Source organism: Strigops habroptila, chromosome 8, assembly GCF_004027225.2.
Source record: "Strigops habroptila isolate Jane chromosome 8, bStrHab1.2.pri, whole genome shotgun sequence".
Taxonomy (NCBI): Eukaryota; Metazoa; Chordata; class Aves; order Psittaciformes; family Psittacidae; genus Strigops; species Strigops habroptila.
Window position 1 is genome coordinate 9,991,824 of NC_044284.2, and position 21,295 is coordinate 10,013,118.

Genomic DNA, 21,295 nt, shown 5'->3' on the forward strand with positions numbered 1-21,295 from the left:
AGCTAGGAAAGCTTAAGGCTCTCTGTATAATCATAGAATGGTTTGGGTTGGAAGAGATCTTAAAAATCATCTATTTCCAACATTCCTTCCATGGGTAGGGACACCTTTAGAGTTAAAAGGCTCAAAATGAAGTACAGGAAAGCTGTTGAACCCCCACTGTGCACTGTCAAGCAGCTGAAAGAGAAAAAGTGCCAAATCCAAAGCAGTGCTTCATCATACAGGGCAATGCCGAGAAGCCCTCAGCTGTAGGTCAGTCTGCTGATCTCACCTCAGCAGCCGCTTGGGTGAGATCAGATCTTCACAGATTTATTACCTGATGGGCACAATTCTAAAGCTCTGTTCTGGGGCCTACAATGCTTTGCAGGGCTCAGTTTTTCCATGCAGTAAGGACTTTATTTATACCCACAGTGATTTTAGTCTCACAAATGCCAGGGTGTTGCCGCTTATGTGTTATATGGCAGGAATGGGGCAATAATCTCAGGCCACTGTCTTTACTCCGTGCACAGCAATAGCTGTATCCTGGTGATAGCTGCAAGCTTTGAAATTATATAGGCTGGCAGGAAGCTATCAGTGTATGGTTTGATATGAGCAGCACAGATCTATTAGGTTTGGCATTGTAGTACATGGGGTTTTTCTTGGTGTTTAGTGATCATATACGTAACAGTAGCAGAAGTGGATTTGTGTATTGCTGTATGGGTGCTCAATTTCCTGTGTTTAGTTGCATGTTATGTACAAAGAAGTGCATGGTGGAAACAGTGGCCTTATCATCTATTGTCCATCCCACATGGCGCGCTCTCTTGAAGCTGCCATACAATGATCTAAGACTATAGTCAAAGCTGGAGTCAAGTCACTGAGGACAGAAGGACAAAATTCAAGTTAATATCAGACCTCTTGGAGAGGGTTGCCCATTTTTGCAGGAATGCCTATACCTACAATGATTGCAAGAACTGTAGAAGGTCCCATTCCCTCTGCCTCATTACTTCAGCAGCACTGGTGGCTCTTAACACCGATCGTGTGCTACGCCTTCATTATGTCATGACTTGATCTGTGGGTGGCTGAGATTCTTGGCTTTTGTTCATCTTGGACCTCCTCGATATACAAGTGGGGAACAGAGATGGAAATTCTTGAAATTCCTTAGCTGCAAAGTAATAGCAAAATGCATCCAAACAGCAGTTAGAACTTGCTAAGCATGCACAGATCTGAATACAGGCTGTAGCTTCCGAGAGCAGAGAACAAGCTCCAGCAACATCTACTGCAAACCGTGAGAGCAGGGCGATGTAGAAGGGTGAAAAACATACAGTGAACACGCACAGATTCACAGAAATAATGCGGATTGCTTTCTGGATTAGTTTTGTCTCATGAAGGCTTGTGACCATCTTCTTTTTGAGACATTTGATAACTTGTACTGAGCAAAAAATCACAATCACTAAGGGAATAAAATAGCCAAAGATAGTGGACACTAACAATGCATAACTAGGTTGAATAGATTGTTTCCGAAGGCAGAATTTTTCCTTTTTGTCATTAAATAGTGGATGAAAGTAGGAATAAATCATTAGCATCATCCAAAGAACCCCACAGATAGAAGCTGATTTCAGTGGGGATCGAAGAATCTTTGCTTTTAGAGGGAACTTGATTGCAATGTATCGATCAATTGCAATCAGGGTGATGATCAGGATGCTCATAGGCATGTTTGTAAAGTAGATCTTCTCTATGATGAAACGCAGGTTGTCGATGGGATGCTTGTACTTGGTAAAATACATCAAAAAAGGCAGGGCAAAGAGCAGGAAACTGTCTGCAACTATGAGGTTGATCATATACACCCTGGTCTCAGTCCACCTCTTGAGTTTGCAGCAGAAAACCCAGAAGGCAATCACGTTCAGTGGGATCCCCAAAGAGAACACTGGGATGTAGACTACAAGCTGAAACAGCATGATGCCATTCTGTGTGCTGCCGTCTTCGGTGCAGTTCTCCATGTTGGATTGTCTCTGCAAGAAAAGGGGGCAGGCATGAGACCGAGCTTGGAGATGGGTTGTCTGGTCTGGGTCCTGCTGCAGAGCGGTGCTCTCGTGTCTTTGGGGCTCCTCATGCCCCTGCACTGCAGATGTAGGCTCATCAGCACCGTCTATGCCTCAGCTACCAAAGCAACTTGCCACCAGCTAACACAAAACCACAAAGGCAATTCTCTCTTGCAGCTATTACAGGGTTAGCCCTGCCTTGCCCTCCATCCAGTCCTAGTTTGTGCAGTTTGACTAATAGCAAAGGGTGTGCAAAGCACAATGGTAATTTCTGTGGTCCTTTATCTTTGCTGCTGCTGTAGTTAGCTGAGAGCCACTGGCTTTACGGCAGCCCAAAGCAGAGCTGGGCAGCATTCCCCCTTTGTCCCCAAGGTCCTTGCTTTGTTGCTGAAGCCACCCTTTGCTCTGGGTGTTGCCAGGCTTGTGAAATTCCACAGACTTCAGTCCTTCCAGATGTGGGGTAGGTCTGGTGGCTTTACTCCTGGGGTGGTGGGAATGCTGCTGCAGGCTGGTGGGTGGGTGCCTGCTGTGGGCAGGCTGTGTCCAAGCATAGAATCAGCTAGGCTGGAAAAGACCTTTAAGATCATCAAGTCCAACTGTTCCCCAGCACTGCCAAGGCCACCACTAAGCCATGTCACTGAGGGTCTTGTCTACATGGTTTGTGAATGCTTCCAGGGATGGTGATTCCACCACTTCCCTGGGCAGCCTGTTCCAATGCCTGAGCACCCTCTTGGGGAAGAAATTGTTCCTGATATCTAGTCTAAACCCCCCCGGTGCAGCTCGAGGCCATTTCATCTCGTCCTATACTTGTTACTTGGGAGAAGAGACCAACCACCTCCTGGCTTCATCCTCCTTTCAGGTAGTTGTAGAGAGCAATAAGGTGTCCCCTGAGCCTTCTCCAGACTAAATCCCCCCCAGGTCCCTCAGCCATTCCTCATCACACTTGTGCTCCAGGCCCTTCACCAGCTCTGTTGTACTTCTCTGGACCCGCTCCAGCACCTCAATGTCTCTCTTGTAGTGAAGGGCCCAGAACTAAACACAGGATTCGAGGTGCGACCTCACCAGTGCCCGGTACAGAGGGATGATCACTGCCCTGGTCCTGCTGGTTACACCATTGCTAATATAGGCCAGGATGCTGTTGGCCGCCTTGGCTGCCTGGGCACAAGCTGGCTGATGTCATGCCACCATGAAACCACTCCTCTCTCTGCAGGATGCCGGGGAAGAATTGCTCAGCATAAGTACCACCAGCCCTAGCAGATAACAGGTCTCCAAAGAGAGAAGGGAATGTGAGCACGCATCTGACCTCAACCTTCAGAGATAGAAAGCCAAAATGTTGCTAGAGCAGAAAACACAAATCCAAGAACTTAGACTATTTTCTGGTATTCTTTCAAATATTCAGGTTATCTGCTACCAGCAAGAAGGCTGTGGAAAATGAATCAGACTTAGTCTGCAGCTCATAAAGGAAGTGTTTACATTGAGGCAGGAAAAGAAAACACCCAGATTCCTACAATCCCTTACAAATACATTGCCTTATAATTCAGCAGCTTGTAAGCATCAACATTTAAACTGTAGTGAAAATGCCCAATTGCATGAAATAAGTGAACTGGTTTTAGTGTTGCAGACTGAGAGATGGATCTGGCAACCACAGAGGAAAGCACAGCATCTGCGCTAGCACCAGAACTGGTATGTCATTACTGAACCACAGGGATACAGTCATTTTTGGGGTGGAATTTATGGAGGAACTAATATACAGCTGATGTCCTGGCTCTCTTGGGCTTTCAGCCTCACAGGTCCTTGGCTGTGTTGTGGTACCACCTACCTTGCAGCCGTTCCCTGCCAGCCTCCTGTGGTCATCCCACAGAGAAAAAGCCACTCTCTGCATGCATAGCACTGCCCTGAGGAGCAGCTGAGCCCACTAGGGCTGGGCATCCCAGCCCCATCAAACCCTCTATGTAAGCACAGAGCCTGCGGTGGTTCCCAATGTCCTGTGCTGCAGCGTGCCTGGAGCTGGGTATCTCTGTGTGTGCGGAAGAGGAACTGGTGTGAAACTAAAGCAAGGGATGAAGACCCCCCTGAATGACACAGGCAGCTGCAAAGTAGGAGGACACCAAAGCATCTGTGTGCAGGTAAGGATTGACCTAGAATGGTTTGGTTTAGAAGGGACCTTAAACTCATCCAGTTCCAACCCCCTTCCATGGGCAGGGACACCTTCCACTGGAGCAGTTTGCTCCAAACCCTGTCCAACCAAGCCTTGAACACTGCCAGGGATGGGGCAGCCACAGCTCCTCTGGGCACCCTGTGCCAGCGCCTCAGCACCCTCACAGGGAAGAACTTCTTCCTTACATCTAATCTAAATCTTCCCTCTGTCAGGTTAAGGCCATTCCCCCCTGTTCTGCCACTACAGGCCCTTGCAAAAAGTCCCTCTCTCGATTTCTTTTAACAAGCAGGTTAGTACTTCAGTTAAGAGGTGAGAAAGTACACCCCAAAGTATGTATTGAGAAGAGCACTCACCGGTGTGGGAAGAAGTAAAAGCCATTACCTTGTGGGGCTGTCAGGATGGTTTAATCCTCGGAAAGGTTGCAGTGTAGACACAGATGTTGTAGCAGGGGAGGAAATCTGCCGGGGATGCAGGTACGAGAGCAGTATGCTACTCCATGCAGAGCACAGCTGCCCCAGAGCCTGCTGTCGACAGCTGAAACACAGCAATGAACTCTTGTTCCCCAAAAGCGCTTCATTTATCACCTACTTTTTGGGAGAGTCGAGTCTCTGGTGCCCTCTGTTGTTCTACTGGCATCAGCTCGATGCTTCACCATCATCCTTATCCACCCAGACTGTGCTCCCCCACTCATCCCACACAAACCCCAGCAATTAAAATTTAATCTTTTTAGTCTTGGGGAAAACAAATAATTTCTGAAATACAACCCGTAATGGTTGCAAATTGCCCTTCTGGCAGCAAAAGGTCCCCTAGGGAGCACAGCAGGCTGAGCTGCCTCTGGTGCGGTTGCAGAGTGTGTGCAGTGGGAGGGCTGGCAGCCTTCCTGAGGGGACACGTCAGTGCTTGTGCACCCCCTAATAGTGAGCCCAGGGTGAGAGGTCCCAGCGTGCTTCTTTTCAGTGCCTTTAGAGGAAAGGTGACAGCCATTATGGGCTGGCTCATCCTCTGTGAAGCAGTCAGGTGTCTAACACTGCTCGTCAGCATCACTGCAAAGCCCAAGCTGGTAATGACAGTGACTGGTCAGAGATAGTGGTGAGGCCATAAGCACACTGTCGGGAGCTTTAGAAACTTGTTTAAGAGCATGCCCCAGTGATTTTGATGAGTCATTTTGATGGGTTTGCTGTCTGTTGGCTGCAGCAGTTGCAGTCCTATCTATGGGAGCCAGCTGATGGGGCAGTTAAGACATCAGACATTAATTCGTGTCTCCTGAACTCACAGTTCCAAAGGTGACAACAGCAGATTGAGCAGCAGCCATTGGCTCCCTGGAGGCAGATGCAGGTCACAGGGGAAACTGCATAGGTGAGCAGGGAAGACTCCTGCATGCAGAAATGCAGACCCAGCTGTGTCCAGATGTGGAGTTTGGCTGAAGGTGATAATCTGAACCTGACCTGTGCCTGGGAAGGTGAACCTGGGGGCCAGCCTGGTGCCACAACATAAACCCAGAGAATAGAAATGCATAGATGGCAAAAGTCTAGACTAAGTTAAACGGGCTTCCCCAGGCATGGGAGCAGCAGCCCCTTGGGGATGGCTGTGCCAGGGCTCAGCAGTGCAGCAGGAGGAGCTCAGCCCTGACACCTCCTGGACTTTGTGCCTTTATGGCGCTGGAGAAATCTCGTTTTCATCCTTCACATCTATCTGATGCATTGACTTGAAGATGAAGGGCAGTCACTAGAGTGGGTGTTTTGTAGGGGCATCTACTTAGTAATATGCTGGTACTGCTTGAACCGTCCCCCCTGCCCTCCAAAGCAATATGAAAGAAATCAGATTATTTTAATAATTGTATATTTTAATAATGCAAATAACCTGAAAGGCACAATGAAGTAAAATGTGATATATTCTTTTGTATGTGTTGGCAATAAGGATCAACAGGCTTTAGCTGAAAAATGAACTAGAACAGGGAGACATACATAGGTCACCTGTCTTCCCATAAGAGTAACAAGTAGGTGCTGGAGGGTGGAATGGAGGCACGTTAATGACCAGTGATTACATACCCACTTTTACATAGCTCTGTGAAATTAATAGAAGCATAGGGTATAAATTGCAATTAACTTTGTAATGCTAAACCTAACAAAGATCTTGCGCCATCCCTGGAAACATTCAAGGCCAGGCTTCTGGGCAATCTGATCTAGTTAAAGATTTATCTGCTTATTGCAGGGGAGTTGGACTAGATGAGTTTTGAAGGTCCTTTCCAACTCAAACTATTCTATGACTCTATGGTCTCTCCAGAGAGATAGAGCAACAGTTATCCCAATAACACTGAAGATGTATCTTCTCTTGATGTTGCAGAGATGTTGTGGGGTGCTGTTTCTCATCCCTCTTGCCTCCGTCCTTCCCCCCCCCCCCCTTTCTTTTAGCAAGTGTGTGTCTGCAAGGGGTGGATTTGATCTGTTTTTTCACTGCTGGTTTTGGGAGGTAGAAGGGCTTCATGGAACTCCCTGGTCACAAAGTAGTAGCAGACACTATCCAGGCAGCAGTTAGATGTGGCAATACACCTTGTCATGGAGGAGATGTTCTTCATAACCTGGAGCATGAAACAGGTAGCTCCAATGCTATCCATTACAACCCTTGCAAGTAACCCAAAGAAGGCTGGCAGAAAACATACTAGAAACACAATCAGATTTGCATAAATAATGTGAACAGCTTTCTGGATTGATTTCTCCTCTGGTGAATTTGTGTTCAGGCATCTCTTAAGGCTCCTAATCACTTCTGTGGAGCAGAAAGTCAAGATTGCTAATGGAAGAATAAAAATGAAGAACATGGAAAGCAGGATCAGAGCAGCAGGCACGGCGGTATCCTTCTGGAAGCAGAGGGTGGATTGGCTCTGCCAAATCTGTACAGTGGCACCAATTATCACGGAGACCCACAGAAGCCCACAGAGAAGGGCTGCCTTTGATGGAGACCTGAAGGTCCTGGCTTTCAAGGGGTGCTTTATGGCAATGTATCGATCAATGGAGATAAATGAAATTATGTAGATACTCACTAACATGTTGATGAAATACGTTGTCTCTATCAACTGGCAGAGTTCACCTCGGGTTGACTTATTCCAGCGCAAATAAGCCATGAAAGGCAAGGTGCAGATGACAAAGCAGTCTGCAAAGACTAAGTTGATTACATACACCCTTGTTTCTGTCCACTTCTTTATCTTGCAGAAGAACACCCAGAGGGCAAGGGCATTAAACAGAACTCCAAAAAAGAAAATGAAGTTATACAGAGCAAATTCAATGAGGCGGACATGGTGATAAAGTTCTAGACTTGTGATACTGCAGTTGTTGGACACATTCATTGTCCTGTTGTGTAGATGTTGTATGATGTTTTGAGACCTGAAATCGGAAAAGACATGGTAAGGCTTTGCTCCTACCTCATAATAGATGCATGTCCTATAAAAAAAAAAAAGGGTGTTTAGGTGAAATATTTAGTTTGCACATCACAAATGTGTATTTGAGTCTACAAAGCTGGCCTTCTCAGTCAGTGTGTAACTGGGATGCATCCTTTGTCAAGCTTTGTTTATGTTTACTCAGTTTAGGAGTAAATATCTCAAAGTACACTTCCAATAGTGGGAGGCAGTCTTTATTAAATAGCGGTATCTTCAATGGAGGGGCAGAATAGCACTGAGAAGAACCCCCATGGATAGTGAGGGCATCCTGTGACAATGTGATTTCTTAAGCCAGGCTGTGCAAATGAGGTAAGATTACCCTTAGCTTGGGTATGAGCTAGGCAGGGATTGCTGCAACCAGACCTAAAGCCCAGCACAACCCATGAGTGAAAGCTCTTTTACCAGATCTGCTGGCTTGGAAGAGAGACTAGTGGGGTGAAGGCCTGCAAGGGCATAGCAGATGTCTCTTGGTAGACATGCTCATGCTCTGGCTCTAACTGGGCAGGTTTCTGAGCCTTTGGGCTGCCTTGCAAACCTGGACCTCCTGCTCAAAGCTGAGGAAAAGAGCTGAATCTGAGTTCCTGCATCCCAGAGGCATGCTTGAAACCCTAAGTGAGTAAGTGAGGCATGTAGCTTTCCACCTCCTTGGAAGGGGAATTTGGGGTGGATTAACCTGATTTTAAGCCCAGGAGAGAGTACGATTCTGTAGATATAAAGCAGATAGACGCACCTGAAAGAGGAAACACCAGTGCAAAACAAGGAACTTGTCATTAAGAGCTGCATTAGATGGTTCCTGCTCAAGGCAGGCATTCTGCCACCCTGGGAAATCCATGAGGTATAAGTAGTAGCTACTGAGTCTCTGTCACACTGGATGCTAGATGTTCTGCAAGAATATTGGTTATGTGAAGAGTGTGAGTTTGTGGCCTGATAAAAATCAGCTTTTATCAGACCCCATCCTGTGCAAAGTGGCTGTATGTGGCATACAGAAGGAACAGTTCTCTGAAATGGTGATTCCGTGTATATGTCACTGAATTTCTGCTTGCATCTAAAGGCACTTTGGAAATAATTTAACCTTTTAATTTGAAGTATGGTTTTTTTGCCATTCTAACAGGAGACTGAAGTGGTGAGCAATCTGGTGAAATCCTACAGCTTTCAGAGGTTTAGAAAGGAACACCATGACTGAACCTGCCTGATTAAGCAGTTATTTGCCTCTGCAAGCAATTGAAACCTCCTTGTGGTCAGTTGGTGAGAGTACTGCCTGCAAGATCAGACTTCACTAACTGATAAACACACAAATAACTCAACTGCTGGGGAAAACGTAAATGTCTTGGGCACTCATAGGCACTAATGTGGCTCCTGTGCAGAGCTCTCTCAGGTTCTTGTGTGCTCAGGTCTGGGTTTCCCGACACAGGCTTGCTGCTCGCTGCCTACACCCTGGAAGGAAGCTGTCACGCAAGGAAAACCTCTCTGAACTACAGTAAGTAGCAGTAGGGAAATATCTTACATCAAAGGCCGAAGCTGCTGCATCGTTATGCTCTCTAACTGCATGAGGCAGATGTCTTTGTTTGCATGGCTGACATGTTGTTTTTCATTCATCAGCCCTGGTCTGCAATGCCAGCAGCAGCCCCTGTGCTGAAGTACAAGGCAGGCAAACCTGGTGTGCTCTGCTGCATGTGTGCTCTGCTGCATGCTGCTCTGCTCTGTGCATGTGTGCATGCTCTGCTGGTGTGCTCTGCTGCATGAAAGGGCTGTGGCTGACACCACCCTTAGAGCTGGAGATGTGGCCCAAATGCAGCTCCCAGCATCAGAGCTCACAAGTGCTCCAGGCAGATCAGAGACTGGTGGGAGGAGGGAGGAAATAAGCAAAGAGTTTTAAAGCAGGTCACGTAGCACAGATGGAGCATGGCTGAGCACAAGATATCTTTAAAGAGATGCAGTTTGATAAGCTAGCATATCCTGTGGCTGCTGGAAATGCTCAAGGTGGGGTAGATAAGGTGGATGCAGCATCAGAGGAGCTAGGCAGCAATATACGGCTGAGAGAAAAGGATGGAGATGGCTGTAAAACAGCATCTTGCTGCTGCTGGAGGACCATGAACAGGCTGGGTCTTGATGGACAAGGTCACCAGTACTGTGGGGTGTGTCCTGCTTTCCCCCACCCATAGACTGGGGAGAACTGGCAGTAGCTCTCCCCCACCATAGAAGGCCAGTGTGGGCTTGTTTCCTCCAGCAGCTCAACAAGCATCAGGCTTCTTCCAGAGCCTTAACAGAGCTTGGAGGAAGAGAAGCAAGGCAAAGGCTGAAGGCACTGTGGGTGTCACAGTAGCACTGTAGTGGCAAACATCCAGTGTTTTTCCCAGCAGGATGCCTGTGGAGAAGCAGATGCACCAGAGCCCTTGCATGTAAAATCCTCTCCCTTCCTTGTGTGGGGAGCTCAGAAGTGAGCAGGTACCGGAGGGGTGAAGGCTGAATGTGGTAGATGAAATGACTAGGGACAGCACAAGAGCTGTGGTGGGTGAGGGGAGGGACCTGAACTGAGCAGAGGGAGAATGGGGTGGGAAGCATGGTGTACAGCATGGCATCTTCTGCGTCAACTGCCTTCAAACCTGCCGCATCTGTGGCAACAGCCCTGATTTTCCCTCTAAAAGGAATGGGTAGCTGTCAGCAAAGATTTAATACATATGCTGCAAAGGTGAGAGAATAGACTTGGTCAGGGCAGTACTTCACAGGGGTGTTAATCTAACCATGGCGACTGCTGACCTGGGAGGGAAGCCCAGCCTGAAAGAGTGAGCGGACACACTGCCTCTGTGGTAGAAGAGCTCTATGTGAGGGCCACAGCACTTGATTGAGGGGCTTTTCCTCTCTGTTTCCAAACAGCATAAAGAAATCTGGAAACTGCCTGCTCTGACCTTGCTATTGTTGTTCATAGCTCTCAAACATAATGATCTAAATCACAGCACTTTGTTCTTTTCTTTTTTTGAAACGTGTGTTCTTTCGAGCTCATCTGTCACTGCATCTCTTGAAAACAGTAATGTCATCACCCCAACCACAGAACTGCTTTGAAAGACCCTGGAAGTGAATGCAAGGGTTTACTTGGTCAAAAAAAAGAATTTTTTTTGAATCACCTGTTTCCCATGTTGGGATGAATTTAGCTTCCAGTTCCCAGCTCCTGTTAGGAAATAATATGCTGTGATCTTCCAGGAAAACTACCCAGAGAATACCCTGGAGTAAGAACAGAGACCAAAAGAGATGACAACTTACTGGATGGATGTCTGCACCGCCGGGACTGCGCTGCCTCGCAGAAACCAGGTACCTAATGCTCCTCTGCCTCCCTCCAGCCACAGCAGGACCCTGAGCAGCAGTTCACAGAGAGCAAGAGAGAATGAAACCCAAGTGGTATTACCTGTAGGTTTAAGGCCACAGAATCAGCAGCGGGTGTCAGCAGAGGCGGGACATGTGGGGGCTGTGCAGCCATGCATCCTGGCCAGGAGGAGCAGGGCCAGCCTGTGGGGCTGCAGGATGGGCACAGGCTACAGGATGGGCAGGGCTGGTGCCCAGCACCAACAGCTCTCTGGTACTTGAGGGTTTCTCTAGCACCTCCTCCTCCTGTGTAGGAGATTTTTATCCCGGTTTGGTCTTGAATGTTGTTCTGCTGGCGAAATGAATGGTGGCAGTACTTTCCACTGAGGTCTAACATCTCATCATTCTGCACTTCCTAAACCGGTGTGTTTGATGGCTAGCAGTGGTACTCAGCGGCTGTGGATTTGAAGTGCTGTGCTGAAACCTATGCTAAACAAGGCTGGAAGATGTGATATCTGGTATTAGATCATCCCATGCAGGGCCCTCCAGCTGAATGCTGGATTGAGTTATGCTTGCACAGCTCTGGGCAGGGAGGTGGGCACACCAAGCACCTTGACACAGAGTGTAGACTCTCTCTAGGCTGGAGAAAGTCTCCCCAACCGTCCTCAGACAGAGACTGCTGCACTGAAATGGCCCCTTGGGATGTGTTGGGTGCCTAGGGCAGAGATGGAGCTGGAGATGGCCACAATGGGGCCAGTGGCAGGGCTGCAGCCTGCACTCATGTTTCAGCACAGGCTTTAGGCTGGCAACTGAACCAAGGCCTTGGCATCTCACATGGGTGGCAAAGAGCCTCACTTCTTGTACCCTGCATTGACAGAAATACAGGGGGGAAGAGAGAGCTGTAAGCCTGAAGGGCTGAGTGATGGCTATTTAATTGGTGTTGATGACCAGCATGCAACACAGCTGGTGGGGAATTGTCTTACTGTCTATTTGCCCTTAGCACCTGACCAGCTGAAACACTTCATTGCAGTGATGTTAACGGTGGTTGGCTGTTCATAAAATAACAGGATGGGTATTCTCCTGTCTATGTGAGCTGTGAGAGAAGAGAAGCTGGCTGGCTTGAGCTGGAGGTGAGAGCACGCAGGCACTGGTGTGGTGAGTGAAGGATGGCAGGATGCAGACATGTCCCAAGTGCCCCTGGCTCAGGAGGCACCCAGTGGCAACAGGCAGAGGAAGTGCTGAAGCACAGCTGGCCAGGAAAGCAGTACAGAGGAGAGGAACTGAGTGCGACCAACCAGCCAATTCCTTATCCACTGAGTGGTCCATCTGTCAGATCCATGTGTCTCCAGTCTAGACATCGTGTGGGACAGTGTCAAGTACCATATGTGTAGGACAAGTGCAGGTGGATGTCATTAGTTGCTCTTTCCTTGCCCAGCAATGCTCTAACCATTGTTATCAGTGTAATCAGTGAGCAAGGTAGGAGTTACTTAAAATGTCTCTGAACCACACAGTGATAAGCCCCTCAGATAGCATCTGGCACTTGTGAGGTGCTGTGGTGGAAGAGGGCAGGGAAGCGCGTTTACGTGAAACACTGCAATAGCTCTTTGGGTCGCAGCACGAAAGAGGGATGGGAGGGTCACTGTAAGTGTTTAAGGCCAGAAAAGACGTGTGAGGAAAGCCCCAAAAGAAAAGCTGTGGGAGCTGTTTGCCTGTGGTAAACGCAACTGTGTTTCCCAAACAGAGGCTGATGCTGTGAGTTATTTTGAACTAACAGCCCAATGCCATCATCCTGCCTTGTTCACAGAGTGGTTGAGGTTGGAAAGGAATTCTTGATGTTTACTCCAACCCTTTGCTCAGACTCTGTTGCCATGTCCAGTCTGGTTTTTAATATCTCCAAGGATATCTCTACAAATTCTTTGGGCAACCTGTTCCAGTGTTCGCTCACCCTGAGAGTAAGCATTTTTTCTTAATGTTTAAATGGACTTTCCTGTCCTGTATTTCATTTTGTGCCCAGTGTTTCTCACTGTCACTGCTGACAACAGCTCCGTCTCCTTCCCAGGATTGAGGTGAGACTAACTGTCCTGTAGTTGCCTGACTCCTTCCAGCCTTTCCTGAAGATAGTGGTGACATTTGAGTAAGTCAGCAGTGTTAAAGGGAAGAGCACACCATGGGTGCCAGCTCACTTGCAGATCTGGCTGTAAAAGGAGAGGAGATGAGCAGCAGTAGAAAATTACTTTGGGCAAGGAAAATAAAAGGAGCAGGCTAAGATTTCCTATGGAAGATGTCAGCTCCACCTCTATGTCCAAAAATCTGGGTAGAGTGCCTGGGATGGGAGCAGTTTCAAATAGAAACGCTGCACTGAATGTGCTTGCTGCAGCTCCTTGAAGCTGCAGGATGGGTGCACTAGCTGAGGGGAAGCAGAAGGGCAGGGGCACCCATCTTGCGAATAGGTAGGCAAGGTTTTGTGCTCCTTAATGTTAAGTGGAGAACAAAAGCCACAGGCCAGTGGGGAAGGAAGCACATACCTCCCTGGGACTTTGTGGGGGGTGATGCTTCAGGGCAGCGGTATGCTTCAGTGTCTGATAATGTGGCACAATGGAAAGGATGCAGTGGAAACCATTAAAGCTCCATGCTTTCCTTTCCAGGGGAGGCATGCTGATAAGTGTGTATGTGTCTGCAGAGCGTGAGACAGCATCGAGATGAGTCACACAAGTGTCAGCCCTGCAGACACCTCGCTGTCAGCCCCCGGAGCCAGCCTGCACCTTCCTGAGAGCCTGCTGCTGGACCAGGAACCATGGGGAGAGGCAGATCCCCCACCACGCTGTGCCGGTGAGCTGTCACCCAGGCAGAGATGGGATGAGAGCCTGTTGAGACCCTGTGGAGAGGCTTCTGCACGCCCTGTTGCAGGGAGAGTTGTACAACAGTGAGGCATCAGGGTGGGAAGAAGTGGCAGAATCAGGTGCTGCCATGGGGCTGGACAAGGTGTAGGGCAGGAGGATACACACAAGTGTAGTACTCTCACAAGAATAGAGTTCCACACTCGCAGAGTAGTGGCAGGGGCTGAGTGTGGCCGTTGCCATGTTGAGGAAGAGCTTCTATGTGGAACATGCCAAGCAGTTGTGAAGGTGTTTCAAATCAGGTTTGTGCATGGCATACATGTGCAGTGCTGTAGCCCCAATGCGTCTCATATCATCCTTTCACCTCTTCTTCACAGCTCAGCTTGCTTTGCAATCCTACTTGTCACTTAAACACAAATACCTTTGTGTAAGGGCACTTTTATCTTAAGACTGTCAAGTTTGCCTCTAATGCCAACATAGAATCACAGAATGGTTTGGGTTGGAAAGGACCTAAAAATCGTCTAGTTCCAGCTAGAGCAGGAACTTCCACTAGAGCAGGTTGCTCCAAGCCCCTGTGTCCAACCTGGCCTTGAACACTGCCAGGGATGGGGCAGCCACAGCTTCTCTGGGCACCCTGTGCCAGCGCCTCAGCACCCTCACAGGGAAGAACTTCTGCCTAATGTCTATCATAAATCTTCCCTCTGTCAGTTTAAAGCCATTCCCTCTTGTCCTAGTCCTACAGGCCCTTGTCAGAGGATCTCTGCTGGCATCTGGAGGATGCTAAACTAGCAGAGATTACATTTGTTTGTGTTTTGCTAAAATATAGTACACTGAACAGGACTAGATGATGTTTTTGGTTGTGGTGTGAAACGGGGAACGCCTATGTGGGATGCTGCAAAATTTTGTGAGACAGCCTGGGTGACCTTTTGAAGGTACTATCTTTTCCACGGCAGCGAGGAAAAAACACTCTTAAACTTGGTTTGGGTTTTTTTCCTTCCCACCCCTCAACCATTAACATCTCTTTCCTACGTTATCAATTTGCAATGTCACTTTGCTGTGCAATACTTTGAGTGTGGAAGGTCTTCACCTTTATTAAAATTCCAAATTCAAAGCTTAACTTATTTACAATTTATGTCCATATGTACAAGGAGGAGGAACATAAAGATGATGTAAGGATAGATAGGTTTGTAAAGCAAGCCATGCTCTATTCAAGGGCTGGCTGCAGGAATACCCTGCTTGTACGATGCTATATATGAGTGCTTATATTTTGAATGAGTTTTACGTATGACCTGCACACTGATAGAGTGCTCTTTAGGCTGCACACTAGCCTATTCAGCCTTAGCAGTGTTGATACTATGGACCCACATCAGTGGTTTCTTGAGCTGAAGAAAAACCTGATTTTTGTTCTTAGGTAAATATAAGAACCTTTTTCTTTCAGAGCACCGTGTGCTTGAGTGGATATTGTGTGTGCCAGAACACACAATTTCAAGAGCTCCAGATTTTTTTTACCTCTTTGTCTCAGCTGCAAGACCAAAGAGAAAAACAAGGTTTCTGCTAATGGGAAGCAACAGAGGAGGGCAGAGGTAAGGCTGGTAATTGCAGCACATGCTCCCCTGACCATGTCCCAATGCCAAGAGAGCAAATCCATTTACCCTCTGCTTTCACCAACTGGTCTGTAATTTGCCTGTAGTTAGCCTCTCTGTTTCTGCATTTTATAGAATTATGGAATGGTTTGGGTTGGAAGGGACCTTAAAGCTCATCCAGTTCCAACCCCCTGCCACAGGCAGGGACACCTTCTACTAGAGCAGGTTACTCCAAGCCCCTGTGTCCAACCGGGCCTTGAACACTGCCAGGGATGGGGCAGCCACAGCTTCTCTGGGCACCCTGTGCCGGCGCCTCAGCACCCTCACAGGGAAGAACTTCTTAATGTCTCATCTCAATCTCCCCTCTGTCAGGTTAAAGCCATTCCCCTGTGTTCTCTCACTACAGGCCCTTGTCAAAAGCCCCTCTCCAGATTTCTTGTCAGCCCCTTTAGGCACTGGAATCTGCTCTAAGGTCTCCCCTTAAGGTGCCTTCTCTTCTCCAGGCTGAACCAGCCCAGCTCTCTCAGTCTGTCTCCAGAGCAGAGCTGCTCCAGCCCTCGCAGCGTCTCCGTGGCCTCCTCTGGCTCACTTGAGCAGCCCCAAATCCCTCTTGAGTTGGGCCCCCAGAGCTGGATGCAGGACTTTGTTTCCTCTTACATTGGCATAAATTCAGAGTAATGCTTTAACAGCTGGACAGATCTAGATCCTCATATAGAAATACCTGGGGCCAGTAAATCTGAGCAAAACCATGTCCTCTGCTTGAACAAGGCAGAAATTATTTTGTTCTTGTTTGCGTGCTCAATTCAAAAAACTTGTTTACGTGCTTAAGTCAGAAAGTTGTTTCCTTTCCACTCAATTACACCCATTTAATTGAAAACATTTTCACAGGAAATCTCAGCTTGATTTGCTTTCCTGATTTGGGATCATTGCATTGCTTTTCATCTAAACAGCAGTTGATTTGCTTGCAGGCTGTTTTGCAGGGGGTCTATGGGGAATTACCACTATTTTTCTAATCATCCTGTTGGATTCTGTAACAATGCACGTCGCCAGTATCCTCTCGACATTTGAGTACTTCCAGCTCCCATGGCTTCAAGCCTTTCTCCAGGGAAAGGTTCATATGTGGGAGGGAGGCAGTCATCTGTACCAATGTAGGAGCACCAGAAGTCCTAGAGCTGGTCAGGGCTGTATTTAGGTCCTACACATGCAGAGTAAAAGTCATTCCTGCCTGAAATATCTTGGAGTTTAAAATCCCCTATTCTAAAAACAGTGGTAATAGTCAAAGCACAGCACAAGCAGTCCTACCCGTGGGCAGCACCTGGTGTTGAGCCTGTGCCCAAGACAATGCCACCTGATGAGCCCTACCTGCTGCAGTCAATGGCCCCCCTGAAGCACTGGCATCCAGGGCAGAGCTTTTGCTGTGTTTTTTACTATTTCAGGAGAGGTCTTTCACACACAGCACTCTCTACTTAAGTTTGAAATGGCAGAGTTTACAGCTCTTGGTGTTGTCTTGTTGAATTTGTACCCATGCAGCCTTTGAACCCAATGGGAGTCCACCACAGTACTCACAGTGTGTGAACCTTGTTGTTTATGATGTCTTCTGTCTAGGGGACATACACAAATAATAAAGCTTTGCTGTCTTGATCTGCTTGTATGAGCAGAGGCTGGTGGGGCAGTTTCAGGGCTAAGAGCTGATTTTCCTGAGAGGCATCCCAGCTCTGCAGCAGATGAGCCTCACTGCTGAGGAGAAGGCAAGGGCTGGAGGGAGGGAGAACCAGAAACTGCAGGTCTGCTACATTATTTTTTGCAATGAGGGTGGTGAAATACTGGCACAGGTTGCTCAGAGAGGTGGTGGAGACATTCAAGGCCAGGCTGGATATGGTTCTGAGCAACCTGATCTAGTCGAAGACATCCCTGCTCATTGCAGGAGAGGTTGGACTAGATGAGCTTTGAAGGTCCCTTCTAACCCAAACTGTTCTGTGATTCTATGATTAGAACCCCAGTGAATGCAAGCATTTCCCTACAGCTGCTGAGGATCTCCTCATTTCTTTGTAAAAAAACCCTAAAGCCACAATTATCCTTCTTTCTTATGGGAAGGGCTTCTCATCGTCACACTCTTTGGTGTGTCTGGTGGGATTGTGCCCTTGCCGGAACTCATTGTCAGTACCTTGAGCTAAAGCGTTTTGCTGAATAAGGTTAAATTCATCTGGGGGAACATATTTTAATGCATCCGGGGAGAGGAAACTGGCTTATTTGAGATACTAAGGTCTGTCTGGCATGTGGTTCGCACTGAACATTTGCTACCACAAGTACCGTGTGTGAATAACACCCAGCTCTGGGGAAATTCACTTTTATTTCAAGCTGTTTGAACTGGTCATTTAGCAGAGTAGCAAGTGTCACATCTTGAAAGCAAAGCTCCTCTGGTGCAGCTGATGGACCCTGAGCTCAGCAGGAGGCCTGAGGGTGCTCTGCTGTTTACCTAGAAGAAAAATGACACCTGAACCACAGCAGGATGTAGAGCTTTCATGTGTGTAACCCCAAATTAATCTACATTTCCTAGCCTGCCAGGCATGCAGCAGGAGTGCAGCTTTCTAGTTCAGTAAAGGGTATTATCTGCTGAACATTTTTCAGTGACAAGACTTCAAATGTACCATATCTGATGGGGGGCTTATAGACCATAACACACACAGTCTATTCGACAGACTCACTTTCCTGGCAGCCCCGGATACCATCACTGGGACTGAGATGTGTATTTTAGCCCCTGATTTCAAGAAAATACCATAACAGAGTGGTGCATGCAGGCAAACAGTACATTTCCGAAGACCCCTCTCTACTGATGCCTCTGTTGCACCCTGCTGATCACTGAGCACCTAGGAAGCCCAGCTTTGCAGATGATGCATGCTGCCCAGCATGCAGTGTGCTGGTGAAGCCAGACATATAGGAACAAGGTCCTTGGATCCTGCAGTGAAGCATGGCAAAGTGGCATGGGAGGAAGAGGCAAGGCCGCGGGGGATGCAAATGGAAAATTCCTGTAATTGCTACTTAGTGCTACTTAGCAAGCACTTTGAGAATTTGCCTCTGCGTTCCCTGCACACCACAGCATCCCTTCCTGTTCGGTGGCTGCTGGCAGGGCTTATCTACACTGTTGATGGCATTAGTGTCACTGCATAGCTAATATTGATGGGTGGCTATAACAGATCACTGCTCAACTGCTTGCCCTGGAGAAAGGATTCCTTTTGCGCAGCTGCCTCTCACAGTTTAATGATGCTGCAAAGTTTTGAAGCTCCATGACAGGAAAGTCTATGTACATTTAAAAAGAAGATTCCTGCTTTTAATGAAATTAAATAGTTGTTATGAAGAAATCAAGACGTTATTATGGCAGGACCACATTTCTAATATTCTTGTATAGTCTTCTCTTATAGTCTCTTCTCTTATGTTCTCTTATAGTCTCTTATATTCTCTTCTCTTATATTCTTATATCCTCATATTCTCTTATAGTCTCTTCCCTTCTCCTAAAATCTCTCCTCTCCCCTTCTCTTTCCTTCTCTTATATTCTCTTCTCACATATTCTCTTAGAATCTCTTCCCTTTCCTTCTCTCATATTCTCTTCTCACATATTCTCTTAGAATCTCTTCCCTTTCCTTCTCTTATATTCTCTTCTCACATATTCTCTTAGAATCTCTTCCCTTTCCTTCTCATATATTATTAGATTCTCTTCCCTTCCTTTCTCTTCTATTCTCTTAGATTTTCTTATATTCTGTTCCCTTCCCTTACGTTCCCTTCCCTTACGTTCCCTTCCCTTACGTTCCCTTCCCTTACGTTCTCTTCCCTTTTCTTGTATGCTCTTCCCTTCCCCTCTTCTATATTCTCTTATGTTCTCTAATATTCTCTTCCCTTATATTCTCTTATAATCTCTTACTGTCTCTTCACTTCTCTTTTATTCTTTTCTTTTATACTCCCTTCTCTTTTCTTCCCTTCATTTACATTCTCTTCTCCTATATTCTCTTATGTTCCCTTCCCTTTTCTTCTCTCATATTCCTTTCCCTTTTCTTCTCTTAAATTCTCTCCTCTTTTCTTACATTCTCTTCTCTCGTATTGTCCTATATGCTGTTACATTCTTTTAGAGTCTATTCCCTTTGCTTCTCGTATATTCTCTTCCCTTTCTTCTCTTGCATTCTCTTCTCCTGCATTCTCTTCTCTACTCTTATAATTTCTTAGATTCTCTTATATTCTCTGATATTTGCTTCCCCTATATTCTCTTGGATTCTCTTCTCTTAGATTCTCTTCTCTTACATTCTCTGATATAGTCTTCTCCTATATTCTCCTCTCTACTCTTATAATCTCTAAGATTCTCCTCATATATTCTCTTCCCTTGTATTCTCTTGTATTCTCTTACATTCTCTGCTCTTAGCTTCTCTTAGAATCTCTTATCTTGTATTCTCTTAGATGCTCTTCTCTTAGATTCTCTTGTATTATCTTATATTCTCTTATCTTATGTTATCTTCTCTTAGAGTCTCTTCCCTTTTCTTCTCTTAGATTCTCTTCTATTATGTTCTGTTATTCCTTTCTCTTATACTCTCTTCCCTTATATTCTCTCTTGTATTCTCTTACATTCCCTTTTCATATTATCTTATATTCTATTATTGTATAAGAGAATGTAAGTGGAGAAAATACAAGAGAAGAGAATGTAAGAGAATACAACAGAAGAGAATTTAAGAGAAGAGAATATAAGGCAATACAAGAGAAGATATTCTAAAAGAACAGAATGTAAGAGAATACAAGGGAAGAGATCCCAGGAGATTCCAAGAGATTATAAGATATTTTAAGGGAATATGAGAACATAAGCTAATACGACAGAAGAGTTTGTGAGAGATTCCAAGAGATTCTAAGGGATTCTAAGAGAAGAGAATGTAAGAGAGTACAAGAGAAGAAATTCTGAGAGAATCTAAGAGATTATAACAGAATCTAAAAGAATCCTATAGATTCCAAGAGATTCAAACAGATTTCAAGAGAAGAGAATGTAAGAGAATACAAGAGAAGAGAATCTAAGAGAATCCAAGAGATTCTGAGAGATTCTAAGGGATTCCAAGAAAATCTAAGAGATTGTAACAGATTCTAAGATTCCAAGAGACTCTAAGAAATGCCAAGATATTCTAAGAGAATCCAAGAGAATCTAAGAGATTCTAAGAGAATCTAAGAGATTCTGAGAGAATCTGAGAGATTCCAAGAGATTCTGAGAGAATCCAAGAGATTCTGAGATTCTAAGAGAATCCGAGAGATTCTGAGAGATTCCAAGAGATTCTGAGAGAATCCAAGAGATTCTGAGAGATTCTGAGAGAATCTAAGAGAATCTAAGAGATTCTGAGAGACTCCAAGAGAATCCAAGTGATTCTGAGAGATTCCAAGAGATTCTAAGAGATTTTAAGAGAATCCAAGAGATTCTGAGAGATTCCAAGAGATTTCAAGAGAAGAGAATGTAAGAGAATACAAATGAAGAGATTCTGAAAGATTCTAAGAGATTTTGAGAGATTCTAGGAAAATCTAAGAGGCGAGATTCCGAGAGATTCCGAGAGATTCCGAGAGATTCCGAGAGAGGAGAATCTAAGAGAATACAAGAGAAGAGATTCCAAGAGATTGTAAGAGCTTCCAAGGAAATCTAAGAGATTCTAAGCAAAGAGAATATAAGAGAATGCAAGAGAAGAGATTCCGAGAGATTCCAAGAGATTCTGGGAGATTCTAAGAGAATCTAAGAGAAGAGAATGTAAGAGAATGCAAGAGAAGAGATTCTAAGAGAATCTAAAGGATTCCAAGAGATTCCAAGAGATTCTAACATATTCCAAAAGATCCAAGAGCATCTAAGAGATTCTAAGAGAGTCTGAGAGATTCTAAGAGAAGAGAATGTAAGAGAATACAAAAGAAGAGATTCGAAGTGAGTCTGAGAGATTCTAAGGGAAGAGAATGTAAGAGAATACAAAAGA

General features: G+C 46.1%; 2 protein-coding genes across 2 annotated transcripts; both read right to left on the bottom strand.

The window, feature by feature from the left end:
* Nucleotides 1–1,028: 1,028 nt before the first annotated feature.
* LOC115612031 (G-protein coupled receptor 35-like) lies at nucleotides 1,029–2,016 on the bottom strand. Its single transcript, XM_030495823.1, has one exon. It carries the CDS (start codon nucleotides 1,971–1,973, stop codon nucleotides 1,029–1,031), a length of 945 nt encoding a protein of 314 aa, XP_030351683.1. The 5' UTR covers nucleotides 1,974–2,016.
* A 4,454-nt stretch (nucleotides 2,017–6,470) lies between these two features.
* On the bottom strand, nucleotides 6,471–7,564 carry LOC115612032 (G-protein coupled receptor 35-like). The gene has a single exon (XM_030495824.1). It carries the CDS (start codon nucleotides 7,511–7,513, stop codon nucleotides 6,581–6,583), a length of 933 nt encoding a protein of 310 aa, XP_030351684.1. The 5' UTR covers nucleotides 7,514–7,564; the 3' UTR covers nucleotides 6,471–6,580.
* Nucleotides 7,565–21,295: the final 13,731 nt, after the last annotated feature.

Excerpts from the sequence above, each read along its gene's own strand:
- LOC115612031 (XM_030495823.1), bottom strand. The coding sequence starts at position 1,973 with ATGGAGAACTGCACCGAAGACGGCAGCACACAGAATGGCATCATGCTG.
- LOC115612032 (XM_030495824.1), bottom strand. The coding sequence starts at position 7,513 with ATGAATGTGTCCAACAACTGCAGTATCACAAGTCTAGAACTTTATCAC.